We start from the raw sequence: 27,026 nt of genomic DNA on the forward strand, positions 1-27,026 counted from the left end.
CCCCAGAGGAGCTGCCGTTGAAATGGAGTTAAAATGAATGGACGGCTGCTGATTGGCTGTGAAAGCGCACTCAGCCAAGCAGTGGCCACTCATTGATTTTAATGGAAGATTAAGTAGTGGCAGGCAGAAGATTTCAAAACTCCCATTCAAATGAGTGGGTGGCCGCTGAATGGCTAAGACAGCTCTCAGCCAATCAGCAACCATATATTCATTTGAATGGGAATTTTGAAATCTCCTGGTCACCTGCCGCTACTGCAGAGCAGCCTATTCCCCGAAGGATGCAGAGCACATCTCATGCCCGATGCCTGCTTGATGACAGAACGAGGGCAATCGTTTGCTTAGTAGCAGGCCCGCTCTGTTGAAACCCGTAGAGAACAAAGAGAGAGTTCAATTTCCAGAGAGCCTTAGTGCGGCGCACATAACTACATAATGCACAGGCCACATCCAGAGAAGACTGCTCAGGAGAAGCATCCGGCCCCCGAAAGGCAGGTACCATGATCTCCTGGTTTAAATGAAACCTGGACACCACCTTGGGGAGGTTGAGAAAGAACGGTTCGTAGAACCACCTGATTAAAATGGAAGATCACAAACAGGGACCTAACGGACAGGGCCGGCCAGTCAGACACCCTCCTGGCTGAAGCAAATCGCCAACAGGAAAACTGTCTTTTAGGTGAGGCAACAAAGATCTATTGACGTTAAGGGCTCAAAGGGGGCTTGAAGAGCCGCGAGTTCCAGGGAAAGATCCCACGGGGCAACTGGTAGAACAAAGTGAGGATGGTTATGGAGAACACCCTGCATGAAAGTGTGGACATCCGGTAACAACGCCAACTTCCTACAGAACAAGATGGACAAAGCCGAAACCTGTACCTTCAAGAAAAGATACATTAAAGCAAACAGCCATGGGGCTGACAGGGAGTCTACCATGCAGGCCCATGGGTCGTGAGACCTGGACCCGGTATAGGGTGATCTTGTGGTTGTGGCATGATGTCATCAAGTCCACCTCGGGTCTGCCCAAACATTGTACCAGCATCTGGAAAACCTCCAGATGGAGGGCACATTCGCCAGCATCCAGAGTCTGACAGCTTAGGAAGTCTGCTTCCCAATTGAGGACTAGAGGCATAAAGATTGCTGAGAGTGCAGGGATCTTCTCAGACCACTAGAAAATGCAGGATGTCTCTGCAATGGCAGCCTGACTGAGCGCCACCCTGGTGGTTGATATAAGCCACCGTCATCGCATTGTCGGACTGGACCTGTGCGGGGTGACCCCTTAGCCAAGTTTCCACCAGGCAAAGGGCCCAGAATACTGGCCTTAGTCTGAGGACATTGTTCGAAAGTCGGGTTTCCTGAGCATTCCAAAGGAACGATTTCTGGCAAGTTATTGCCACCCACCTATGAAGGCTGACATCCGTGGTAAAGAGGGTCCACTGGTGGATCCAAAATGGTCTCCCCAACCCAGTTCTGGTCTAGAAGCCACTAGGAGAAGAAACATACAGCCGATGACAAGGTTATTAGCGGCGACCGGATGGTGGTGTAGGATGCGACCACTTGTTGAGGTTCTCTCGTTGCAGAGGACGGGAATGGAACTGGGCATATTCTGTCATGTCCAAAGTCGATACCATCGAACCTAGGACTCTCATGCAGACATGAATGGACATCCGTATGAGGGACAGGAAATGATGGATACGGGACTGTAGCGTTCGGCGGCATTCCTCTGGCAGGTAGATTCTTTGATGTACTGTATCCAACTGGGCTCCCAGATGGATCATAAACTGTATGGGAATCATGGACGACTTCGGCCAATTGATGGTCCAGCCGGGACGTTTCAGGACTATCACCACTGTGGTCAGCTGGAATTGGAGAACTTCTGCTGATTGTGCCAGGAGCAACAGGTTGTCCATATACGGCATTATCCGGACACCGTGATTGCGAAGTCTACTGCCCATCACAGCCATGATCTTCGTAAACACCCGAGGGACGGTTGACAGTTCAAAAGGCAAAGCTTGATATTGAAAAGGACGGCCCTTTAGTGCAAACCGCAAAAAACAATTTATGTTCTGGCCTGATGGGGATATGCAGGTATGCATCCTGGATGTCCAGGGATGCCATGTAAGTTGTTGGAAGGCCAGTACTATGGATCGCTATGTCTCCATTTGGAACTGTTTCATTTTTAAGTTGAGAATGGGACAGAGGCTGGCATAGAATCCCGAGCCTCGTTGAGTCGAAGGGACCAGAGCTATGACGCCGGACAGCAGGAGCTTCTGGATGGCTTGTTCTAGAGCCCTGAGCTTTTCCAAGTCCCTTGGAGTACATGTGGAAAAGAACGAGCTTGGTGGACAACATTGAAAGGTTAGGGAGTAGCATCGGGAGACCACATCCCGAACCCATACGTCTGTTGTGGATTCCAGCCAGAAGTCTGATGACCTCCCCTAAGTAGAGTGCAGCCTGATGTATCATCTCAATAGTAGGCAACAGGTTCTCTGCAGGCACGAAGCATGGCAAGCGCAGCTTGCTATGTGAGGGGATGCAATGCTTCGTTTCCATGTCATACAGTGAAAAACCCCATGTCGACCCAATGCTTGTCGACCATTCTCTTGTAGACCTAATGATCCATAGCCCTAACGGGTGTCCTTGGAGGAGAGGTACAGGGAGGACTGGCAATAAAGGAGTGGATCACCGGGTGGCTGATAAGCTCTCAGTGTCCCTCCACACGTAGGCAGTGGCGGGAACCAGTGCGTGATGTGCCACCTACTGTCCCCAGGGGAGTGGCTGTGTGAGGATAGCCCACACCCCCTTCTAGCAAATGGCCCCCAGGGAAGTGACCTCATGCAGCACCTGGCTCTGCTGCCCACACACACCATCTCTGGTGGTCCAGCAGGAGTGGGTGGCAGACCAGCAATCCACTTGCTAGAGCAGCTGGCGGTCCACAGCGCCGGGCTGCTACAGCCGCTAATATATCTCATCACGTGCGCACTCCCAGCAGTGATTGCGTTACCTTAAATCGGTGTCCTGGTGCCCGGCTGCGGCTGTAGTCGGGGAGGGCTACACTGCCTCCCAGATGTGTAATGCTGCAGCCGCCAGGCCCAGGTGATCGAGCAGCAGCGCTGCTGCTCTGTCACTGAACAGTCAATGTAAAAATAAGAACAGACCCCTCTCTAAGGTGCATGTTGGCTTCTGCCAGCACTGAAAAAACGGAGTTGCCTGGTCTGCCTGGGAGGCAGGAGGAGTGCAACCTTTCGGGTGCTGGAATGCGCGCTCTCCCACTCCACTACCACATAAGCCCTGTGACCCCTGACGTTTCCCAAAGAATCCACACATTGGATATTTGATCATCGGAGCAGTCACTAAATATAAAGTGGTTAGTTCCACTGCAATTTTGGAATGGTAAGTGTTAAAATATTCCTAGCCTTTCTGTAAATGGTATCAAGGTCTCTTGTTTTCAAGTACAAGCTCAACAATTTATTTTGTATGGTGTCCTTACATTTTAGGAAGGTACCAGGTATATCACAGTATTCAATAGAGTTTTTGTAATTGAAATGATAGACACCTTATACTATAGAAGATGGTATGTTCAATTCAAAGCACATCATCCTTTTGTATACAACAGAAGCACAGAGCAGCAGCAAGGGGATAGCCAGTCCCAGGCCTCTTTAAACCAATCACGATTAGTTTACAAGTCAAACCTTTCTTGCAACTATTCCGATGTATAATCTTGCATCAGATAACAATGCTTCTACAACTGGAAGAATTGACAAAACTTCACGCACAGAATCAGAAGATCGATATGGAATTAAAAGCTATGATTCAGCGCTGACTGCCAGGAGACAGATACCTGTTACACTAATCATGGAGACAGGATAAAAAGGTCAAGCGGCCTCCTGTGTACTCTAGCAAAGGCTATTTTCTGGTCTCCCTTTTCAAATGCCTACTGTACTTCACATTTCATTACCTTTGTCAGAAGGTCACAAACAAGATCTATCCCCTCCACGGTAAAGCCTTGTCAATCAAACACTTTAATTACACATCAGAACTGCAGCGATGGGTATTAAACAATCCAACATTTAAATTATTTTTAAAGCTAGGTTTCTCGTCCCCGCAGTGGGACTTAACTCCTTTAGTGCGGCAGTCACCAGATACTGTTCAGCTGCTATAAGCTAGCTGCGACTGGTATTTAAATAAGGACATGCCCAATGAATGCATAGTAAGTCCATAATAACTGTGATTTCTCAGTGATGACGTCAGTGTAAAAGTTTATGGTCATTTAGCACACACTGCTCATGTCTCCAACTTTAGTGACATACAACGCTCAGCTTCTTAGCGACATAAAAAGGTAGGTTAAACAATGTGCACTGCGGGTCCACTAAGTTATAAAACGTACCTAGTATAGAAATAGCATGCAGTCTGGCCTGCACTGCTTGTAGTCTCTTCTTGTGATTAGAAAAGCCATGAGCCAGTCGTATGTGGGTGAATAAAAGCATCTGCAGGGTAATAGACAAAAAAAAAAAAGTTACACAAAAACGTAATAATCGTTTTGTAAAAGGCGAGGAACATGCAGCCATTCGAATACGAATGCTGAGTATCACCAGCATGTGGCTAAGAGCCCAGACGACCAACACTGCAATACGGCCGAAAAGGCAACCAGAAATGGAAGCGGACGAATTACCGTACCTGCTTATCCTTGGGAATGCTGTGCAATTTAGTGAGAGACTCCATGATCTCAGAGGGACTTTCAGAAATCTGGAATTGAAAACAATCATCAAGCTGCATTTTGGATATATTTACCTGGCCAGCAGACATTCTGTTCCCATAACCTATCAATTATCACTGGTTTAATTACCTTATCTAGCTCTTCTATGTGTATGTAATGTAGTGTGTTACTGGACGTCTGAAAGAAAAACAAAAAAGGAAGGGAAAAAAATAAAAAATAAAAGACATTTGTTTAGGCATTCAGTTGAAAAATAATGTATATTGCTGCCACCAGGGCTGAAACTAGGATTTTTTAAACCGGGGGAAAGGCATTAATGTGGCTCACTCCACGCTGCGCCCCCCCCCCACCCCCACCATGCACATATGGGTATCACATCTAGCACCTGGGACATGCGTATTCCCTCATTTCAGCCTAGCTACTGCATTTATACCAATCTCCTCTGATCATTTTGGCTCCATCCATCAGGAATAGATCATGAAACCACAGGAGGAATAAAGACACAAAGAAATGCATGAACTATAGAAAGACCAGTGGGTGCTCAGTGTATATCCCAAAGAGAATCTATATAAATATAGAAAAGGGCTAAGTACTCTTCATCTCTATGGGCAGTATTCAATGAGAAAAATTCGCCCTGTTTTATGGCAAATTTGTGCTTTTTTCGCCTTGGACGGAGCATTTTGCTCTTCAAAAGCGAGCAACCCTATTCAATGTGAAATATTCGCCGTCTTTCTAAGTGATTTTCGCCGTCTCTCTCCGTGTAGCAATTCTCCATCTTTTCATGGAGAGCTGGAATGTGAACTTTTAAAGTAAAAGTTTTTTTTTTTTAATTTTGGTTTAAAAGGGGCATGTTATTTTTATTCATGTGCTTATAGCACATGAATATATTTAATTTTTAAATATAAATTTAATTTAAAAAAAAAAATGTGTAATTTTTTTTTTTTTTTTACACAGAGCAGCCAGCAGGGGGCCGGAGCTCTCGAGCCGCTCATTAGATATTCATATATTCACTGCATCCGATCATGACATATGCACGATCGGGTGCAGTGAATACTGGGTCCCCCGCTGGCTTTAGGGGGGGGGCAGCTTGTGCTGCCTGGGTCCCAGGGAGCCAACCTCCCCTCCACATATGTTCTGGGGCAGCCAGGGAGACTTTAATCTCCCTGGCTGCCACCGTCCCACGACTCCCTGCCAGCTCCCTGCCGCGGACGCTCGTTCGCTGCAGGGGTTAAGACTCGCCGCGAGTGGCAGCGAGTCTTAACCACATTGAATAGAGGGAGCAGGAGTGGCAGCGAGCCCTCCGGAACAGGGCGAGTGCATGGCGAGAGAAAAAATCTCTCGCCATGCACGGCGAATTTTTTTTCATTGAATACTGCCCTATGAGGTCACTCAATGGGCCAAATTACTCCTTTGTGTGCTAAAAGTTGTCAAAGCAAAAGCTATTTTTGCAGGGACACTAATCGGTTTTAAAATTGCTGGATATGGAGAGAGGGATCTGTGAAGAGAGATTGGAGGTAGGAGCAGATAGAGACTGGGCAGGGGAGTTTGTGGGCTAAAAACAGTCAAAGCTCAAAATGAAGTACACTGCAGAAGCCATCATTTTGACAGGCTTTTAACAACTTTATTATAAAAATAATAAAAATGTACAAACTAAACAAAGCAAAATAAAAAAAAAAATACAACGTAAAAACCAATTCATCTAGACTAATGCAACAATTAGTATGTTATGGGGCAGTCAACCCTTGCCAAAATTTTCACCAGGTGAAAAACTGCAACAATTTGCTGATCAGAATTCAATCAGACATTTTTGTACATTTTTTAGTACATTTTAAAATTTGGGGGGGGGGGACTGGCGATAAAGAGTTGAGTGCTATCCAGATTATGCACACGTCTGGGTAGCATACTTGCCTACCTGACCCTCTCCATGAGGGAGAAAACGCTCTGTTCCTGGACTTCCCTGGTAATGTATGATTGCCATCACCTGTGGGGAGCTGGGTAATTGATTAGAAAGGTGTGACCACAGGTGATGACAATTATACATTACCAGGGAAGTCCAGGAACAGAGCATTTTCTCCCTCATGGAGAGGGTCAGGTAGGCAAGTATGGGGTAGCATCCCACTTGCTTTGATAAAGGGGCACAAAATGCGTAGGATGGAAAGGGATTCGTACCATACAGACCTATGGGATACTGGAATGCACATAGAAATACCATAATATACTAATTGATACGGCTTTATTCTTGAGGACTGTGTTTCTATATTGCTTTGTCAGTTTGTGTCATTTTATATAAATAAATTCTGTTTACGGAATACATTGAATGCACATTGGTGTTATACGACACCTTTCTTTCTCAGAGTGTGACTAGGGAAGACCCTAGGGTATAACCCACAGGCTGCAGAAGGTTGCACAGTGGTTGCATAGTTGCTATATATTCAAAATGCATGAACTATTTACAGCACCACTAAAACACTTCACTCACCCTTTTTTCCACTTTCACTTCAGTTCCAGGCTCTGCGTAAAATTCAAAATGAAGGGTTGTCGCGCTGGGTGGGTATTTCTGATATTACAGTTTTAAACAGGATAAGATGGTAGGAGAGAAAAAAAAGAACAAAAAAAATAAAATAAAAAATGTAGCATCTGCAGGGTATACAACTTGTATAGGTGTTTTATCAAATTCTACAGTGGTGATGGCCTTCTGGCTTCCATAGTGAACTTATCGAATAAAGCCAGAGTGCGCTTGGGGCATTTGAAAATTGGGCCTGAGGAGGTAGGTGGTTCAATAGGGTCCTCTAGCTTGAGGGCCTCCTTTAGTGCTGTAACTAAAACCACCACAGCGAAACCTAGAGGGGGGGGGGGTCTTCATTGTCTAAGGCGTCGCCCATTTCGACAATATGAAAGCACACAAGGTTCTATGCGAGAAATTCACTTTTCTGATTGTAGCCCCTAAATTGAACAAATATACAGACATTAAATAATCCTATTTTGAACATTTGGCTCTCCATTTAGACTTACGCAATAGGTTAGCTCAGCACAGTTCTGCATATAGTTTAGTGCATGGCAGCTCTTTAAAAGGTAGGGCCATGTACAAAAGCCAAAAGAAAACAGTCTGCACTAGGCCCCAGTTGGCCGTAATGAGGCAATAGACAAGGTAGTTTGATATAAGAGGCAGTGTACAACCGGGATGCTGTTGCAAACAGCTTCTGGTCTATCCAATTTTAAACATAGTATATTATATTTCATGTTTGCTGTGGAGTGTTCTGTGGCTGTCATAGGTTTTACTTTGCCGATTAGGTACTCAATCTACTTGTGATCTCCTTTATCGGTCATGTTCGATAAAGTGAGTAGCCACAACTTAGGAAGAGGAGCTTCATCTTTAAAGGGTCATTTAAAGTTGCCCAGTGGATAGTCCGTAGTAAACTTGAAACTGGTGGCTGGGTAAGCTGGAGAGGGAGCCTGGGAAAGAGGTTGTAACCGTTTGGTGCCCAGGTTCTCCTATACCCAACTGCTACCTGCACCCACTAGCGCTTTGAGGATGAAAAATTAACACCAGGCTAAAAAATTAACTATGACCACTTACCGACATCTGCATGTCTTTACAACACTCCGCAAGCCCAAAGCCATTCTCCTTTCCTCCCCAACTCTGTAAAGCATGAAAATATGGATAGTAAAGAAAAATACTACTTGCATAATACAATAAAATTATAATGAATTGGCATGAGTGGCTCACCTCTGCTAGATGCTGGAGCCGTGATAACAGCGGTGTCCTTTTGTCAGAGGCCAAGCGTGTGATGTAATTGGATCTCTTGCTGAAGACATAGAGAAGGTTCAGCACAGCCAGTACTACTTGCATATCCGAGGAGGCAAGCAGTGTCGTCAGGTGCTAAAACCAAGAACATATCTGTTGTAGCAGGATGGCGTAAGGCTTGAATAACATTGTTACTATATACCAAATAGTATGGACAATAAGAATGAGTTGAGAATTACATTATTCAAGGATATATCCTGTAAAAAAGGGGGTGGGGGTGCTTGCAAATATAACCTGCCCAGGTTAAATTTGTATTTAATACAGAACTCAAATACTAAATAGGGCATCGGCTCCAAATTAGTTCAGCATTGGGGACCTTCATCAAAAAGACTTTAAACAAGGTGAGAAAAGAGTCATCTCTTATTTCCCAGTCACCTATCTGGTTGCTTGGTTGACAGTGGCAAGAACAGCCGACATTTCAGCCCTAGGATGAATGTTGAGGGGATTCATGGCTAAACAATCAAATAAGCACTTTAAAACTTGGAACGTTATTATATACTAGATGGCGTTCTCTTTTTCACTTTGTATGGATATTGTTTCCCTCTAACATTATAGAGGAATTCAATAGTTTATAACCTCCCATCCATCACTAAGTGGTGGGAAATCACAGGGGGCTATTCAATTGATTCTTTTTAAATCGCACTTATTATTGTCCATTTGAGCCACACATTATCCAAACACTATCAACTAATAAGCCCGTTGCTAAAAGGTCTTTTTTTAGGTGCTCAAACAGGTCACTCTTTGCACATTTCAGATCGCCATCTCCAGTGGGTGCGAGCTGAAATGCAGGCACCTGATAGTATCTGAATGGAGCTACAATTGAATAGCTTTATCATTGGGTGCCATCTGCCGGCATGCTTACATGTTTTCTTAAACTACTTTGGATTTTATTGCCTATTTTGTTTACTTAATTTTATAATCTCATATTGAGCTGTATTTTATTTTCATTAATATTGTATTTACTGCTATATGTCTTGAAGTTGGTTTATGCGGTTTATATCGCATGTCATAATATTCAGTGTTGCTTATTGTCATATATCCCCTTGTTAATAACTTACACCAGGGCTTGACAAATTTTTAAAAAATCTAGGAGCCAGGATGAAAATGTAGGAGCCAGAAAAAAAAAGTGACACCATTATGCCTATTACACATGTCACATACCCACATGCCACAATGCCCATTATGCCACACACTGAAAAACCTTTTGCATACTATACCACACACAATAATGCCCATTACATATACCCCACACACCGTAATGTCCATTACACGGTAAACCAAACACCGTAGTGCCCATTACATATAGTACCACATGCCATAATGCCCATGGCATATTATGTCACAGTGCTTCTTACCTACACGGTCATTGCTATAGGTTTGTGGCTTGATGCCAGGCTGGGGCAGACTGAGAAAAAAATGATGCGGGGGCTCTGTTCTCTGGTGCCTCCCTCTGCATAAGCATCGAGTCCCCATGGTGGGTTCTAATGTCCACTACAACAGCCAGCATTGTGGCAGCCCGGTAAAACACGGGAGATGGACAGGGTAAGGCAGGGAGCAGCGTCTCTGTAAGCAGCGGGTCCCTGTGGCTTGCTATCCTATCAACACTTGCAGCAGCCTTGGGTGCCCCGTTTCAGACACGTAAAAAAGATGGTGCCGCAGTGGGTTAAATTCAATATAACAGCCAGCACAGCGGCAGCCCGGCAGAGCGGTGCAGAACTCTCCCGGCTGCCGCTGTATCAGAGCAGGTCCGCGGCACGCCTATTACACAAGCTAATCGGGAGCCGTGCTTGGGCTTGTGTAATAGGCGCGCCGCGGACCTGCTCTGATACAGCGGCAGCCGGGAGAGTTCTGCACCGCTCTGCCGGGCTGCCGCTGTGCTGGCTGTTATATTGAATTTAACCCACTGCGGCACCATCTTTTTTACGTGTCTGAAACGGGGCACCCAAGGCTGCTGCAAGTGTTGATAGGATAGCAAGCCACAGGGACCCGCTGCTTACAGAGACGCTGCTGCCAGCTCCCTGCCTTTCCCTGTCCATCTCCCGGCAGCCGGGAGAGTTGTGAACTGCGCTGCCCGCTGCTATTAAGCCACCACTCTTCCCGGGGGTTCTGCTTCTTGGCAAATCTGGTCGCCAGTCAGCAGAATCTGGTCGCCATGGCGACCTGGCCCCTGGGTTTTGTCGAGCCCTGACTTACACCTTTTCCTAATAGACAGCTAATTTAAATAATTGCTTTGAGTGGTTTACACTTTTGTATCCAAAGAGCCCTTCCAGCTCGATGGAAACCGATACACACATCTTTATGATTTTGATAAGCATTCAGACCGGACTCTCTCATGCAGCAATTCTCATTTGTGGGATTTCACAGTACCTCAATGGAGCTGTAGAGGTGCCGGGAGAAGCTGTACTCGATAAGCAAGGCAGTGAAGTTGAGGACTGCGAGCAGAAGGGCCTTCAGCTGCTCCTTCTCCGGTCTGTCACACACCAGCATCCACGACATGCTCTCCACGGTCTGCCCAGCGTCAGCTAGTATCCCATCAAATCGATCCAACAGGTCCACCCAGTGATATAGCTCGCACTAAGGTACAAAGAGGAATACATTAACAGCTACAGTAACATGTTATAGCCATAAATCACTAGATAAATAGTTATGCATTTTCATTATTTGAGAGCCAAACGTCAGAAAAAATCTGTCAGATTAAACATTTTTTAAGTTTGGAGCAGACATTGCACGGACCCCCAGTAACCCAAGAGAGCCATATTGTGACACATGGGTTCCTCAGCAGACAGTGGTCACATACCTTGCCAATGTTCCATGTTTTGATCTGCTGTAGTTCCAGCAGAAGTTGCTCATCTGTGCAGACTTTCAGTTTGTCAATCAGAGACCTGCAATCTGCAGGCTGCATGGAAGAGACAATGGCAAGCGTTAGAATCTACACTGGAGAAATTGAACCAACATGTCCTGAAATACAGCTCAATCTGCTATATATAGTAGAATATTAATCTGAATATCAAGTTGCACACAATGCATAAATTCTACAGTAATTTATTTAAAAAATGGAACGCAGATAACGCATTACATTATTTCAGCCATATCAATTAAATAATTAGATAGCGGCTCCTCGTGTATACTGTATCAGAACTACAATTATACCACAACTATTCCACTCTAATAGTAACCGCTATTAAAAGCGACTGAGCCTTTTTTGATGAACCCAACTTAACCTGCAGGATCAAAAAAAACTCTAAGGAGAAAAGACTTGAGTGACAGCAAGACTCACCGCCTCTGTTGGTGTCTTCTTCAGCTTCGTCCTGTCTACCTTCATCTTCAGAATTGTCTGATGTCAGCTAAAAATGAAAAACACATATGTAACCAACACGCAATTCTAAGAAATTAGACTGAAGACCCTGAGTACACCACTACCATATTCCCACACTACGTCCAACAGTTTACTAGCCCTTAGCACTCAGAGGCCCCATATGCCTGAGAGCCTTCTGGGATAGACAGTGTTCCCACTTTGTTAGGACTTTGCTGGCAAGCAAGAAATTCCCTAAGCCATCTAGAAGAAAATATATAGTGTATATATAGAATCAAGTGAAATAATTAGCTCCACTTGTGATGTTTTAAAATGTGTCAGTAATGAGTGCACCTGTCTGATGACCTGGAATACATGAACTGTGTAGGGTAATAAAAAGCCTTCACTTAATGCAGTTGACATTTCTTTAGCTGGCCAGATAATCCAGCAGATAAGAAAAACACCATATAATAAATGGAGAACAGCCTCAACTACCATAAAAAAAGCCTTAGGGGGCAGATTTATTAAGCTCAGTGAAGTGATAAACTGTCTGGTTTTTTTCACCGACCAATCAGCTCCTACCTGTCATTTTTCAAACCAAGCCTGTAACTTCACAGGTAGGAGCGGATTGGCCGGTGATAAAGTACCAGCCACATTATTACTTCACCGAGCTTAATAAATCTGCCCCTTAGTAACAACAAATTGTCACAATATTCCCTCATTGGGTGGCAAGCGCAGATGTAGGGTTCAGTGTCTTATGGTTGACAGATCAGGGCTTTGTCAGCATCCACAGGAATGTTGGGATGTGACGCATGGTGTTTTTCAATCAATCAGAACCATGGACAGCAGCAATGCAATTTAATTTTCATCGAATAGGTTTAATGAAGTATTTTAGGTTATGGAATAGAATGGAGAAATAATTTCTGCTATATAAAAAAAATGGTGAAGGGGGTAGAGTGGGAGAGGACTCACACATTAGGAAAGTCCAAAATCCAGAAAACCCCCCAAGCAGACTTACTCTAGCTGGAACCAGCAGGGCACGAGTGAGGAGCAGCAAACTGCATTGAAGAACTCTGCTGCAAGGCCTCAAGTTTCCTCCAGAAAATACACGGAAACAGGAACTCAGACAGGAAGATGTCCACAGAACGCAATGCACACTAGGAGAATAAGAGCAGTACATCAAAGTCTCCTTATATGACATTGTACCTTACATTTTGGCATACGCCTTAGCTTATAATCCTTTAGCATGAACATTAAAGGACATGGCTGAATGTGCCTCTAGCCAGAGGTTTACCAAATCTGAAACCAGTGACAAATCGGACAGATAAGTCTTTTTGGGGGGGGGGGCAAAAAAAACACTATACATTCGGAATCCTCAAGAATGTCATGCACTCTTTGATACATAATGAAAATTAATTAACATTTTAGTCTGCACATTTTTTTAAATGTTTTTTTTTGCGCTGGCAGCCACAAGAGGGCAACGTATTTAAATGTAGCTCCATTCGAGCCCATCCAGTTGCAGGTGTCAGCATTGCAGCTCAAACTCCCTGGGGGTGGCAAGCTGAAAAGTCACTAGTGCTCAAAACCGACTTTGCCGCGCACCCAATGGTTTGGTCAGATTTAGCCAATATGGGTGGCAAAATCTGATATTAATGAGCATGAACAGTACAAAAAAAAAAAACTTTAATATTGGCCCGCGATCTCCTGTTGCTTTAGATGGGTGATTGGATGCGATTGAATATGACGGCCCTTAGTGTAGCACCCTGCACCTATTAAAATTCCATTTAGTTCCTCTCCCCTGCCTGGGGTGTCGCTATTTGCCTAATGTATCTATCGCATTATGGCCTGTAACTCAATACAGACCAGACTCAACTTGAAACACCAAAAGCAGACAGCGACAACCCAGACTGGAATGAAGAACTGCACAGATTTTGAAAGGTGCTAGAATGAACACTACACAGTGACACAATGTGGAATATTCATGTTAAAAAAGAACAAGGGAGTGATGTACAAACTTTAAATGATTTCCACACAGCTGGGGAACTCCCAATAGGGAAGCAGCAGGGTAGGTTATCTAGGTATCAGCATTTATTAAGCTACAATCCGAGAAATATAGGAAGCCAGGAAGGAGCACACTATTGTAGAGAAGCACATTAACGCCAAAATTCACTTTAGTTATCCTTTCAAAATAACATTTTCTATATTGTCTGTAGATTAAAAAGGTAAGCTGTCCCTCCTAGTGGACACCTGCAGGCACTGAAATATGTCCCTTGCAGCACCTTTACCAAAGAGCAACAACTGAATGGCTTCATCAAACAACATCTAGTGAGTAAACAATTAAATTTCTTCTAAAGAGATTTCATAGAAGAGGATCAGGTGTGCAATGGACTCTGCAACAGTTTTGATATAGAGGACTCATTCTAGCAATTAGACTGACTAATTGGAAAAGTACTACTAATTAACAGAGCTTAAGAAGGTGATTAAACTGTATTAGCACAAAATTGACCAGCTTAAACTGTATTAGAAACCAATTGACTAACTTTAATTGCCCCGATGCTGCGCACCCATTGTTATTCACGCTTGTTGCACTTAAACCGGGCTTAGATGTAGCATTTAAACTATTGGGTACAACAAGGCAAGTGTGTGAGAAGATGGACTTTAAGGTAGGAATTAAAGGATTCCTACCATAGAGTTTGAACACAGTACCAACCAAGCGCATCGGTCTGCACCACTATTTTATTTTTATTTTTTAAAGTTTGTTTCTGCTGCCAGTGTACATTTGGTATTGCTGTACTTGTACACAACTGAGGCACATGACATCTGTGCCATTCTCCCCTTCAGTTGAGGGCATTTGTGCTTTATATAAACATTCTGCGACATTAACTCCTAACAGAGGTGGTCAATTGTATTCAGAGCACCAGGAATAGCAATGGAAGGGAACTCCAAGAGATTCATCAGCATGCTGTTATGTTGCCAGTACTTACAGGTGTTTAGTTGCGAGAACTGGCATTCTCCAGCTATACAATAGCTGTCTGAGATACAGTTTGTGCCATGCTAGGGCCAGCTTACACCCAAGGAGAGGTGTGAACATATATCCACTATTCTGACTTGATAGCGTGCACATTTGAATAGCTCCAAAAACTTCCTCGCGCTGCTCTTCACAGCACGCAGAATAAAATAGAACTGTAGAGATGCACAGCAAACACAAAAGCTAGTGTGTATTATGATGTCATATGGAAAAAGGAAAAGCTTGTGTATTGCTAAAATACACAAAATTAGTTTATTTTCAATAATGAAAAACCAAAAATAATAAAAAACAAAAAACCCAGGTAAAAAAAAAAAAAAAAAAAACAGTAGAAACTACTACTGACTGCTCCTTCAAAAGTTACAACCATCTTTAAGATTTCACTGACTGCCCTTTGAAAACAGCTTGCCAGTGTTACATATTGGAACAGCTCTTAAAATACTGTGTTAAAGTTTGGGTTTCATCAAAGCGAGCTACCCCAAATACTTACATGCTGAAAACCCATATCTTTGGATTTATGGCAAAAGAATGAAGGGCATATTCGGCAACATTTTAGATGTAATGTATCGCTACAATAACTGTGGCCATACATAATTGCATCACCCGTTGCTCTTATAAACTAAAGGAGTCACTTGCTCATGGAAATGGGTACTAGAGTGAACACACACACACAAAAAAAAGTGCCATATTGTTGTCTCCAGGAACGTCCTAAAAAATTAGTGTACATAATCCCTTACTGTGCACAATCTGCAACAAACACATTTTCCCTTCTACGGGGGGAGGGGAGGCGGTGGGTGTTTTCGGGGGAGTTAGCAAACGGCGCCCAACTGGTCATCTTCAAATGTTCTGCAGATGGTTTAACAGCTTTATGCAAAGTCCTGGGTGAGTTTGAGCATGCTGCCAAATAGGTGCCCAAAAGCCTGACTTGGTGGATATCTGCTCACCACCTTAGGAGGGTCTAGGCAGAACTGGAAATTTTCTATATTATTTGACATTCCAATATCTTGCTGCTTTGATATCCTCAAAGATTATAATTCATGTTACTGTTTATGCAAACTTTGACCTTCAATTATAGTACTATTGTTTTATAATTTGTTGAATTGTATGTGAGCCTGGCACCTGAAGAGTCAATAAAAAAAACAATTTTCAAAACATTTTTCAAAACAAGAAGAATATGGACTGGATAGAGTGCTCATTAGTTGTGGAATGACGCTCAGCTAAGTTTTTTTATGGCTCCCTTATGTATTAACATTACCGCCTTCTTCTAAAGAAAATATTTGTAAAGTGATAACATTGACAACTTGGTATAATATGGAAACTCTTACAAATGGTGGAACTGTTTTAGATATATTGTGACTATATAGATGCAATAGTCCTATGATGTATTACATACATGCCCACTGGTTATATTGGTTACTAATTTTATCTATTTTTAATTGTTCTCTTTTTTTTTCCTCTCTCTCCATCACTACTTACAACCCTGTATATTACTGTGATAGAATGGCAATGACATTACCTGTTTTGTCATGTTATATTTAGGATATAAACCATGTATGCAAATATGTCTTTCAATAAACACAAATTGAAAAAAAAAAAAAAAAATTTATATACATATATATATATATATATACATATATATACATATATATATATACATATATATATATACACATATATATACACATATATATATACACATATATATACACATATATATACACATATATATACACATATATATACATATACATACACATATATACATACACACATATACATACACACATATACATACACACATATACATACACACATATACATACACACATATACATACACACATATACATACACACACATATATATATATATATATATATATATATATATATATATATATATATATATATATATATATATTCTTTCTGCCTTATATCTTTATCACGGAGGTTAATCCCTGACATTCATTCGTTAATACAGTCTCTGGTGAGAAGTGCATGTTATGAATACATTTAGCACGAGCTTGAATATGCTAAGGGAAACCACTGCAGGCAGGTGGCAGGAGGGTGCTCCTACAACATAGGGTGTGCCTTGCAAGGAAAATGTGTTATACTAGGTGTTATCCACAATGTTCAGCGAAGAAAAGAAGAGAATCCTGATGGGAAAACTAGCATAGGACTGAGTACATCTACCAAACATATCAACACAGGAAGGGGGAGAGGGGGGGTGCATTAACAAGCATGTTAGAGGTGCCCTTACACTGGTTCTATTTGGCACGTTTTCACCCGATTCCGACTGATCAAGCAGTGCTGCACATAAGATAAATTGCGCAGCAGCACATAGCGGGTATGGTACTTCAAGTGTACACGCAGCTCAATCTGAAGAGTTTAATGAAAGGAAATGTAATCCTGTTATAATAATACTGTGAAAAACTATTTTGTATTAGAAACCTTAAAAACAACCATGTTTTAATGCAAAGTTTTTAGGCTTTGATATGATTTGAAATCTTTCAATAAAACCAATTTGAAACTAAACATAATTTAAACATACAAAAGTGCTTTTCAGAGAAATGCACAAACAAACAAAAACAAGGGGTTAAGCATTAGCACTGGATGTCACAAGGATTTGAAATTAAGACGACATTTAGATAAAATCATGAGGTGTTTCTTTGAGTATTGCCTGTTTAACATGTTGGTGTTTACTCTTTAAGATTGTGAGTGTTAAGTGTTTGTTTCCTGCCTAATAGAAATGTTGGGGGAGAAGCTTGATGCAATGTAGATTTAGCACCTTATTTCCGATTAAATTCCCTATATCTTTGTTGTGTCTGATTTACTGCATTGGTTCAGCTTACTTATATGAAGAAAACAATCTAAAGGAAATCGCTAACAGCATACTTCTGGATGTGGCCAGTGACTGTATATCTATAGGTCTTTTGCATACCAGGGGCCCAATTCAGACCTGACCTGCAAAGTTGTATATGGCTGAGCAAAAAGTGAAAACCCATCCAGCACAAATCTGCGAGTAAATTACAAACATTTCTCAATACGCTATCCTGTCGCATATCCATACGCGATTCACAAACCATCTAATGATTTTTCCTGTGTGCAAATATTAATCTGACCCTTCTTCAACTCTGTGACTGACAGGCTGATCGAGGTCGACATCACACCCCCTCCTTTAACTATTTCAGGTCCAACGTCTAGTCAGGCTCAACAGCCCTAGTAGCAGTTCCAATGGTGAGCCACTTTAAAATATTAAATGTAGACCATTTAAAAAAAAAATAATAATAATTAAAACAGACTAGTCGAATTGCAAAAAAAAAAAAAAAAAAAAAAAAAAATTTGGACTGCAAAGGGTTAAAATGTCTTTTTCGGACACTCCCAGCAAGGGCCGCTTAGCACCCCAAACGCCGACTTCATGGCCGACAAATGTTGAGGGGAATACGATTACATATTTTCACTATTTGTCACGTGTCCGTACCCATGCGCAATCATTTGTTAATCTAATGGATTGCGAACTCTCACAACAGCGATTGGGTTTCCCTATTTGGTTTGTCCAGGAGTTCAAGGGAAATCGTTGATGACATTGCATTGTTTGCCTGTCATCTAGCATGTGCCACTGTGGAATCACAACAAGTACATGAGGGCATTGTCAGAACCATAACTTAATACTGCCACTGGCCTACTTACACAACTTGAAAAACTAGCAGTCTGCCCGTTTACCAAGCAGATTAAACATTCATGCCACAAGAAGGCATTCCAATGCTGTACAATAGTAAGGACACCTCCCCCATTACCAGCTCCTACAGAAGATAATGAAATTCATCTTGGGAGGACAATAAATCAGCATTATGCAGTGCTACAGGAAGCACAGCTTTTGTTTTCAGCTGTTTGCTCCGCTCAGATGCACCCTCGCTTGGTGCAGTTTTTGGTATGGTTCAGCAGAGGACAGCTCTCAAAATACAGCAGCGGACCTTTCATGCAAAGCAAAAAGTATATATTCCTATTTATATACAGACATATATAAAAGACCAACACTGTATGGAGAGCTATCCGGTCTACTAACATTATGTCAATGAGCAAGCGACAGAATAGGCAAAGCACATGTTATGACGCTGTCACCTCTGAAAGATGAGAACAGCTCCCAGAGGCTTCTGGAAGAGTGTGTCTGCTTAGTCATACACAGGCACACTTATAGACTCCAGTCCAGGCCTGATTCATTGTAAACATATAGCACACAGTCATGCCACATCATTGCAGGCCTCAAATCACAAGAGGCCAAATAAAAAAAAAACAATTTTGAACTTTGCTCAAACTCGAGAAACTCAGTGCTATAAAAGTCATGAACAATAAATTAGATAACACCATAAACCAAGCAACAAAAGTACTAATTAAGGTCTATGCTACAACTCACCTGAATGTAAGGAAGGAAATCGCAACAGATCGTAAATATAGAACACAAAACAGACACTTGCCTACAATATTTTAACAGATTATTTCAAATAAGTATAGGCAATTAAAAGTTATGTGAGCAGTGCTGGGAATGAGGTCGAAAGGCTATTCAATTGGCCAAACTATTAAGCCAGCCAGAAGATATCTGCTCGCACCCCTGATTCCTGATGCTATTTACATTACTTTTAATTGAATAGACCCCAATGTGACCAGAGGTCACACACATTGGCACAAGCCCAGGTAACAGGCAATGTAGCAAAGTAACATCTGAAAATAGTGTTCATTCTAGCACCCGCCATCTTTGAAAACCAATGCAGTTCCTGTTCCCTGCCTGTGGTGTCGCTGTCTGCTGTGGTGTTTCTAGCACATGTCTGATTTGCATATCAGTGCGGATATACAGACCACACTGTGCTAGAAGCAATACATCAGACAGCAACACCCCAGGCAGGGAAGAGGAACTGCATTGTAAGTAAAACACAGGTGCATTGACCGGCATATCATAAAAACAGGATTGGTGCACAGTCTTTGATAATGGCTGGACAGACATTCATGATGATCAACAAAGCAGCCAGACCGTGCACAAACCCGGTTTCCATGAATTGACGTTATCACTGTACACCTTGAAAAATTGGGGGTGAATTGCTCTGCCAGTCACTGATGTTGTGGCAGTGTGACTGATACAAGATGTAGGCTAATGGCCGTGAGGGGAAACAGTGGTCTACCTGCTCTGGCCTGGGAGGAAACTAGAATGAAATAGAACATTTTATTCATGAGCGGTCTTACTGAACCACCCTCGTAGCTGGCGTCCCATGTGACATGCATAATGTCACATGAGCACGTAAATGCCATAAGTGACTGGAGGACACTTCTGATTTGGGAATAGTAAAGCGCACTAGAAATCATCAGAAATTTTGGTACTTGTTTCCTAGAACGGCCACAACGATTTAGATCGTTGTGGTCGTAAGATAAAAAATCGGATCGATCGCATCGCATGCGATTTGGTCGCATACGATGCGACCGATCCGATCGACCGATTTTTCACCCGATTTTTTTTTTTTTCACCAGATTTGTTACAATTGCCCCCCCAAATGTTAATAAGTGTGCTAGACCCCACGATAGACGTGAACCCGAAGCGTGGCGAGCGCAGCGAGCCCGCGAGGGGCGGCGGTGCGCGTCCTCCGACCTTTTCATTCCCCTACTATCCACTAGGGCGTGGAGTGAGAATATAATAGTGTGGCGAGCGCAGCGAGCCACCGAGCCCGAAGCGTGGCGAGCGCAGCGAGCCCCGCGAGGGGACGCGTCTAACTTCACAGGTATACGCGTCCCCTCGCGGGGCTCGCTGCGCTCGCCACGCTTCGGGCTCGGTGGCTCGCTGCGCTCGCCACACTATTATATTCTCACTCCACGCCCTAGTGGATAGTAGGGGAATGAAAAGGTCGGAGGACGCGCACCGCCGCCCCTCGCGGGCTCGCTGCGCTCGCCACGCTTCGGGTTCACGTCTATCGTGGGGTCATGGCGGGCACATAAAAAATGTGAAATGGGTCATATTGGCCCATTTCACCTTTTTTATCATTTTTCCCTATGTGAGATGGACTTAATCAAGTCCATCTCATCTTGTGCCATTATAATGGCACAAGACCGACCGATTTCAATGTTAAAAGATTTTTTAACATTGAAGTCTATGGAAAAATCGGGTCAATCGGTCGGTCGCATCGCGGCCGATTTTAATTGGTCGCGACCGACCGATTGACCCGATTTCTGTCAATCAAAGTGAAAAAATTTTAAAAAATCGGCCACATCGTGAGGATCGTGTCCCTTAATTAAGAGCCACGATCACTCACGATTGTGGCCGTTCTAGGAAACAAGTACCGAAATTTTTTTATAAAAATATAATGTAATAAAGGGGGAACGATTTAAACAAATTAGTTTAGAAAGGATGGCCTTTGATTGGTTTATGCAAATGAATTTAGTAATAAATGCCACTGATTGGTTCCGCAAATAAGTAGGGGATTGTGGGCCTGAGAGTTTATGCAAAAACCAATAGTTACAACTGTTACTGGGACAATGGATGTAGGTTTTGGAAACCAAAACCTACAACTGCTGATTCTTTGCTTCATGTCTAACATACATACAATGCACAAACAATGATTTTGTTATACAACTCCATCCACTGTAAGAGACTTGAGGCTGGTGGCTAAAAATAAAATAACAATCTGTAAAATGCAATTTAACATTTAAACGTTAATTTGTGCCTTTAACCTGGAATTGAATTTCCCCAATTTATACCCTTAATTAATAGGGAGCTTAAGGTCCATACACACTGGGTGATTATGCCGCTCACACAAGAAAACTGAGCTGCTTTCACATGAAAGTCGTCCAGTGTGTACGGGGCTTTAGTCATAACATATATACCGGTACATCACCACTAGCCAGCATAATTCATATTATATACCAGCCATTGACACCCATCAAGGGCTCAGTCACACTACAGAGTTGTAAACACACCTAAGAGTTAATTAGCACCTTGAAATTTCTTACACAGATTTAAAATGGTGCTTTTCACATTAATGCACTTGAAAACCTAGCCACCGAATTCAAGATGGATGCTGAGCTGCTAATGAACTTTGGTCATTTTATAATGGAGCGTATACCAAATGCTGCCAGATCAAACAAATTACATTTAAAAAATAATAAAATAAATAAAAGCTCTTTAACATATTGCTTTAGATAGGACATTAGATATGATGCCTATAAATGACTAAGAATACAGAAGTTCTCATTTATTAAATGTATAGAAAGCTTAAGGGTGCACCCAATGCAGATGCTGCAAATTGTGCCTCATTCATAATGTCAAAGGTCATACAGCCAATTTTAGTAAAAATTACATCTCAAAGACAAAATATACAAATTGGGGAGATATTAACCATTTTATAGGCACCATAATTGTATACAAATGTATTGACTATTACTTTAAACTAAACAATATGCAACTATTTGTTCAGACAGGGGGGGTGCTTCATCAGGAAAACAATGGAATTACCCCCAGAGTACTAAAGATTGATCTGCCAGTGCAGCTATATGACGCTCTTATGGTAGCTCTGGAAAAACTGATTTAAGTTTGTAGCCCCATCTGGCAAATTACAACAATCTGTCAAGGGCTAGACAAGTTGGCAAAATTAACTCAACATTGCAATGGCAACTCAACCCTTTACCCAACTGATTGGGGAAAACTTACTATTAGATAGCCCCAAACTAGTGTCCAGTAACCAACTGTGAAATACCGTAGGAGCACTCTTAAAGGAAACCACCCTAAATGTTCTCAAAGTCCATCCAAAAGGTCAGACATGAGAATTCTTCAAAGACAAATGAATAAGATTATGTAAATATTTCAAATCTGTAGTCCACTACCACATCGTTCACATTACAAGGGTACATTGGGTACTTGTTTCCTAGCACGGCCACAATCTTATGGATCGTGTACCTTTAAGTTAAGGTACACGATCCATAAGATGGACCCGATTTCCTTTGAAATCAGGTCCATTTTGCCAGCTAGGACACAATATCGGGGGCATCGCGTCGATCGGGACCATTAACATTGGTGCCGACGCGACCGACGCGATGCCCCCGATATTTCCATAGGCTTCAATGTTAAAAAATATTTTAACATTGAAATCGTGTCGGGAAAGGTAAAATATCGGGGGCATCGCGTCGGTCGGGACCATTAACATTGGTCCCGACGCGATGCCCCCGATTTTTGCATAGGCTTCAATGTTAAAATATTTTTTAACATTGAAATCGTGAGAAAATGTGAAAAATGTGAAATGGGCCAATATGACCCATTTCACATTATAGATGTCCCCGTCGTCACCCCACGATAGACGCCAACCCGAAGAGTGGCGAGCGCAGCGAGCCCGCGAGGGGCGGCGGTGCGCGTCCTCCGACCTTTTCATTCCCCTACTATCCACTAGGGCGTGGAGTGAGAATAGAATAGTGTGGCGAGCGCAGCAAGCCACCGAGCCCGAAGCGGGGCGAGCCCCGCGAGGGGACGCGGATACCTTCACAGGTAAACGCGTCCCTTCGCGGGCTTCACAGGTATCCGCGTGCGCTCGCCACGCTTCGGGCTCGGTGCGCTCGCCACACTATTCTATTCTCACTCCACGCCCTAGTGGATAGTAGGGGAATGAAAAGGTCGGAGGACGCGCACCGCCGCCGCTCGCCACGCTTCGGGTTCGCGTCTATCGTGGTGTGGGGTTTACGTCGTTAAATTGGGGGGGTCTAGGGAATATTTTACATTGAATCCAATGTAAAATCGGGTCCCAGGGACCCAATTTACATTTTATTCAATAAAAAAATCGGGTCTAAAATCGGGTCGGTCGCATCGCATGCGACCAAATCGCATGCGATGCGATCGACCCGATTTTTCCGACACGACCACCCCGATGTAAATCGGTGTGGCCGTGCTAGGAAACAAGTACCGTACATTGTATTGCGACTCTTGAAGGGCAATGCCAGGGGCAGGATGAGAAACATATTTTTGCTCTGATGCTATAAAGGACAGAAAACAATTCCATCCATAAAGTCCCAAGTACTGATAAGTATATGCCTTTATTACAGTGAACTCTGTCATGTCGTTAATAAAAGACAATTTTACACACAAAACAATAACATACAAGGAAACGATTCCCAAAAATGAACTAAAGCCCGTAACACACAGGGCAACTGAGCATCTGGGCTTAGTGATCTAGTGAAGCACACATCGCTGCACTAGCGATGTGTGCGGAGTAGTCTGTCACAGCCAGTGTTCTCTGGTGCGAGAACACTGCTGATGACTAGCTTTATGCTGCATACTAGACATCGCCAGATCTCGGGGTCGAGATCTGCTCGACCCAGCCTCTGTCAGAGGTCATGCTACACCAGTGATGGCTAACCTTGACACTCCAATTGTTGAACTACACATCCCATGTCCTGCATCAGTTTTAGTATGGCCAAATAGCAAAACTGTAGCAGGGCATGCTGGGATGTGTAATTCATCAACATCTGGAGTGTCAAGGTTAGCCATCACTGTGCTATACAGTTTTTCCACATATCCATCCGCACCTCACTGCCCTTCGCCGCATGTTGGCCTGCAATGCTCTGGACCAGGCTGCTGTAAGTAAAACTGTGGGTGGCCTATGTGGGGAGGAAGTCAATGCCAGGACTGAACAAAATGTCCAGGGATTGGCATCCCTACTAGCTGTACCACTGAAAGTTAACTATAAAAATCGACAGTGCCGATGAGCAGACGAGATACACACTGAACAATATCAGGTTACCAATATCATTCATCAATGTCATTGGGTCCCCTCCTATGCATTCAGTCGCTGACCATATAGTCAAATCGAGCTGCATGCACAGGGGGTTTGTTAATGATGCGCAGGATCAAAAATAATATTGAATATGCACACTACAACATTTTTTGTTTTTATTAAAGGCCTTAATGAGGGATCTTTTTTTCTACTAGCAACCCCTGGTGGCAACCAGACTGACCCACTAAGGTAGTCAAAGGTTTTGCTTTTTCTAAAGCTGGTTACACGCTATATGACTGGCAAACGATGCAACGTCGCCAATGACTTCCACTGAATTCCTGGACAAGTGATATAGTGAATACACAGTGGCCCTTATTCAGATCTGATCGCAGTACAAATTTGTTCTCAAAATGGGCAAAACCATGTGCACTGCAGGTGGGGCAGATGTAACATGTATAGAGAGAGTTAGATTTGTGTGAGTTATTTTGTTTCTGTGCAGGGTAAATACTGGCTGCATTATTTTTACATTGCAGTTTAGATTTCAGTTTCAACAAACCCCACCCGAATGTGTCTCTCTGCACATTGTTACATCTGCCCCACCTGCGATGCACATGGTTTTGCCCATTTTAAGAACACATTTGTACTGCGATCAGACCTAAATAAGGGCCAGTGTACAATCTAGCAACAGAGTCAGCGGCGACATCCAGGAGTATGCAGTCATTAACGATACATACAAGTCTTCCTGCATGTAAAGATCAGTTGAAGTGACAATCCTCCAAGCGTTGGCATCATAATAGAGCGTACACACTGGACGATTTACCTAATCTGAACCTGTTATCATCCACTTTGTTTTAACATTCTAATGCAGGCATGTCCAAACTATGGCCGTCCAGCTGTTGTGAAACTACAAGTCCCATCATGCCTTGCCACATTTTTTATATTAGGGAGTGCTAAAACTATGGCAAAGCATACTGGGATGTGTAGTTTCTCAACAGCTGGAGGGCCACAGTTTGGACATGCCTGGTCTAATGTGTACGCAGCTTAACATACCTGTATCATAATAATCCAACTGCATTCACAATATATTTATGCTGCAAGTCCCATCTGTGTGGAGGAAGGTGGATCCAGCCACACCTTTGGTTTTCACGTTTGCATCTCATTTTGCCATACCTTAATTGACCCTGTGGAAGTCTGCAGCACATTACATAGGAAAAGAGAAGAAAAAAAAAAAACTACGGCGTGTCACTTAAGTCACACGCCACTACCAGCAGGTTGTACAAACTTACATGCGTAGCAATCATTTCCCCATTTACTGGTTAGAGTTCCTTCAACGGATATGTTCTACATAAGGCAGGGCTAGGATCTCAGATTTGAAACACAAGATTCTAGCTATCTGCCAAAGAATATTTACTTAATAGCTTACATGTTAAACACACAACACAGCTCAGCACAACTGGATAACTTGTGTATAATTTTAGTGTCAGTGTTTTCATGCATAACAACTTGCACTTGTGTGGATAAACAAGTCTATTGGGGTTGGTTCTAAATTCTCTGCTGTAATATACCACAGATAATGGATTCGGCCCATCTGCAGACCTTACGAATGGTTAAGTGTGTATCCACCGGATTTGTTCTGCCTGACATCACAACTGGGCAGGCATGTAAATGTGCCCGCCCTGTTGAGATGTCAGTCACCAGTGGTTCTAGAGCAAGTGCCGGTCACTACGCACACAGCAACGTGCTCCAATATATTTGTAGCTGTATCTCATTAGCTGTGCTGCAGGGCCATTTATAAAGTCTAAATTATGCTGCTCACAGACATATTTAGTGGAGACAATGGCAAGCAAGCTCACAATATATTTGTCATTAGTCAAACAATATATTTTCAGTGCTCATTCAAGCTGGGTACCCGAAACAAACTAATTTGTGTGTTGCAAAAAGTCCTGTTTGAGCGCTGAAACGGGTGACTTGTTTCGCATTGCAGCTATGCAACCCAGGGGGTGGTCCAAGTTGAAATGGTCTACAGACAAAAGAAAATTTTTGGAACGGATATACACTGAGGCGCAAAAGATACTTAGAGATGTTATAGTCCTCCTCTCTGATATCTTCTCTTTTAATGATGTTGGGGTCCGGTTCAATTGGCCCGTCTCAATTGAACCGGACCCCAACATCATTAAAAGAAGATATCAGAGAGGAGGACTATATATTATAACATCTCTAAGTATCTTTTGCGCTTCAGTGTATATCAGTTCCAAAAATTTTCTTTTGTCTGTATGGTATTGAAGTGTGGGTGACACTTGTGGGAGCTGTAACATTAGGGCTGCATAGCGCCATATACAATTCTGTCATTTCGATATTCAAGTTGAAATGGTGTCAAAACAAAAAATTTGCTTACGCACAGGTAATAAAAAAAAAAAAAAGAAGCTCGACATTAACTTTGTTTTAGAGATATCTTTAATGCTTATCT

General features: G+C 42.8%; 1 protein-coding gene across 29 annotated transcripts in view; it reads right to left on the reverse strand.

Moving 5' to 3' along the window:
* The window catches only part of HUWE1 (HECT, UBA and WWE domain containing E3 ubiquitin protein ligase 1), a 123,938-nt gene that overhangs the window by 90,527 nt on the left and 6,385 nt on the right, over positions 1-27,026 (reverse strand). For all 29 annotated transcript variants that reach the window (XM_083158937.1, XM_083158934.1, XM_083158936.1 and 26 more), the window contains exons 2-11: positions 12,818-12,956; positions 11,785-11,851; positions 11,305-11,403; positions 10,875-11,081; positions 8,430-8,582; positions 8,280-8,342; positions 7,182-7,259; positions 4,835-4,882; positions 4,666-4,734; positions 4,376-4,475 (exon numbers count right to left, since the gene is read on the reverse strand). In XM_083158937.1, coding sequence (XP_083015063.1) covers positions 4,376-4,475; positions 4,666-4,734; positions 4,835-4,882; positions 7,182-7,259; positions 8,280-8,342; positions 8,430-8,582; positions 10,875-11,081; positions 11,305-11,403; positions 11,785-11,829 — 862 coding nt within the window. In that variant the 5' untranslated portion in view covers positions 11,830-11,851; positions 12,818-12,956. The remainder of the gene's footprint in view (positions 1-4,375; positions 4,476-4,665; positions 4,735-4,834; positions 4,883-7,181; positions 7,260-8,279; positions 8,343-8,429; positions 8,583-10,874; positions 11,082-11,304; positions 11,404-11,784; positions 11,852-12,817; positions 12,957-27,026) is intronic.

Source organism: Crinia signifera, chromosome 9, assembly GCF_055691185.1.
Source record: "Crinia signifera chromosome 9, ASM5569118v1, whole genome shotgun sequence".
Classification (NCBI taxonomy): Eukaryota; Metazoa; Chordata; class Amphibia; order Anura; family Myobatrachidae; genus Crinia; species Crinia signifera.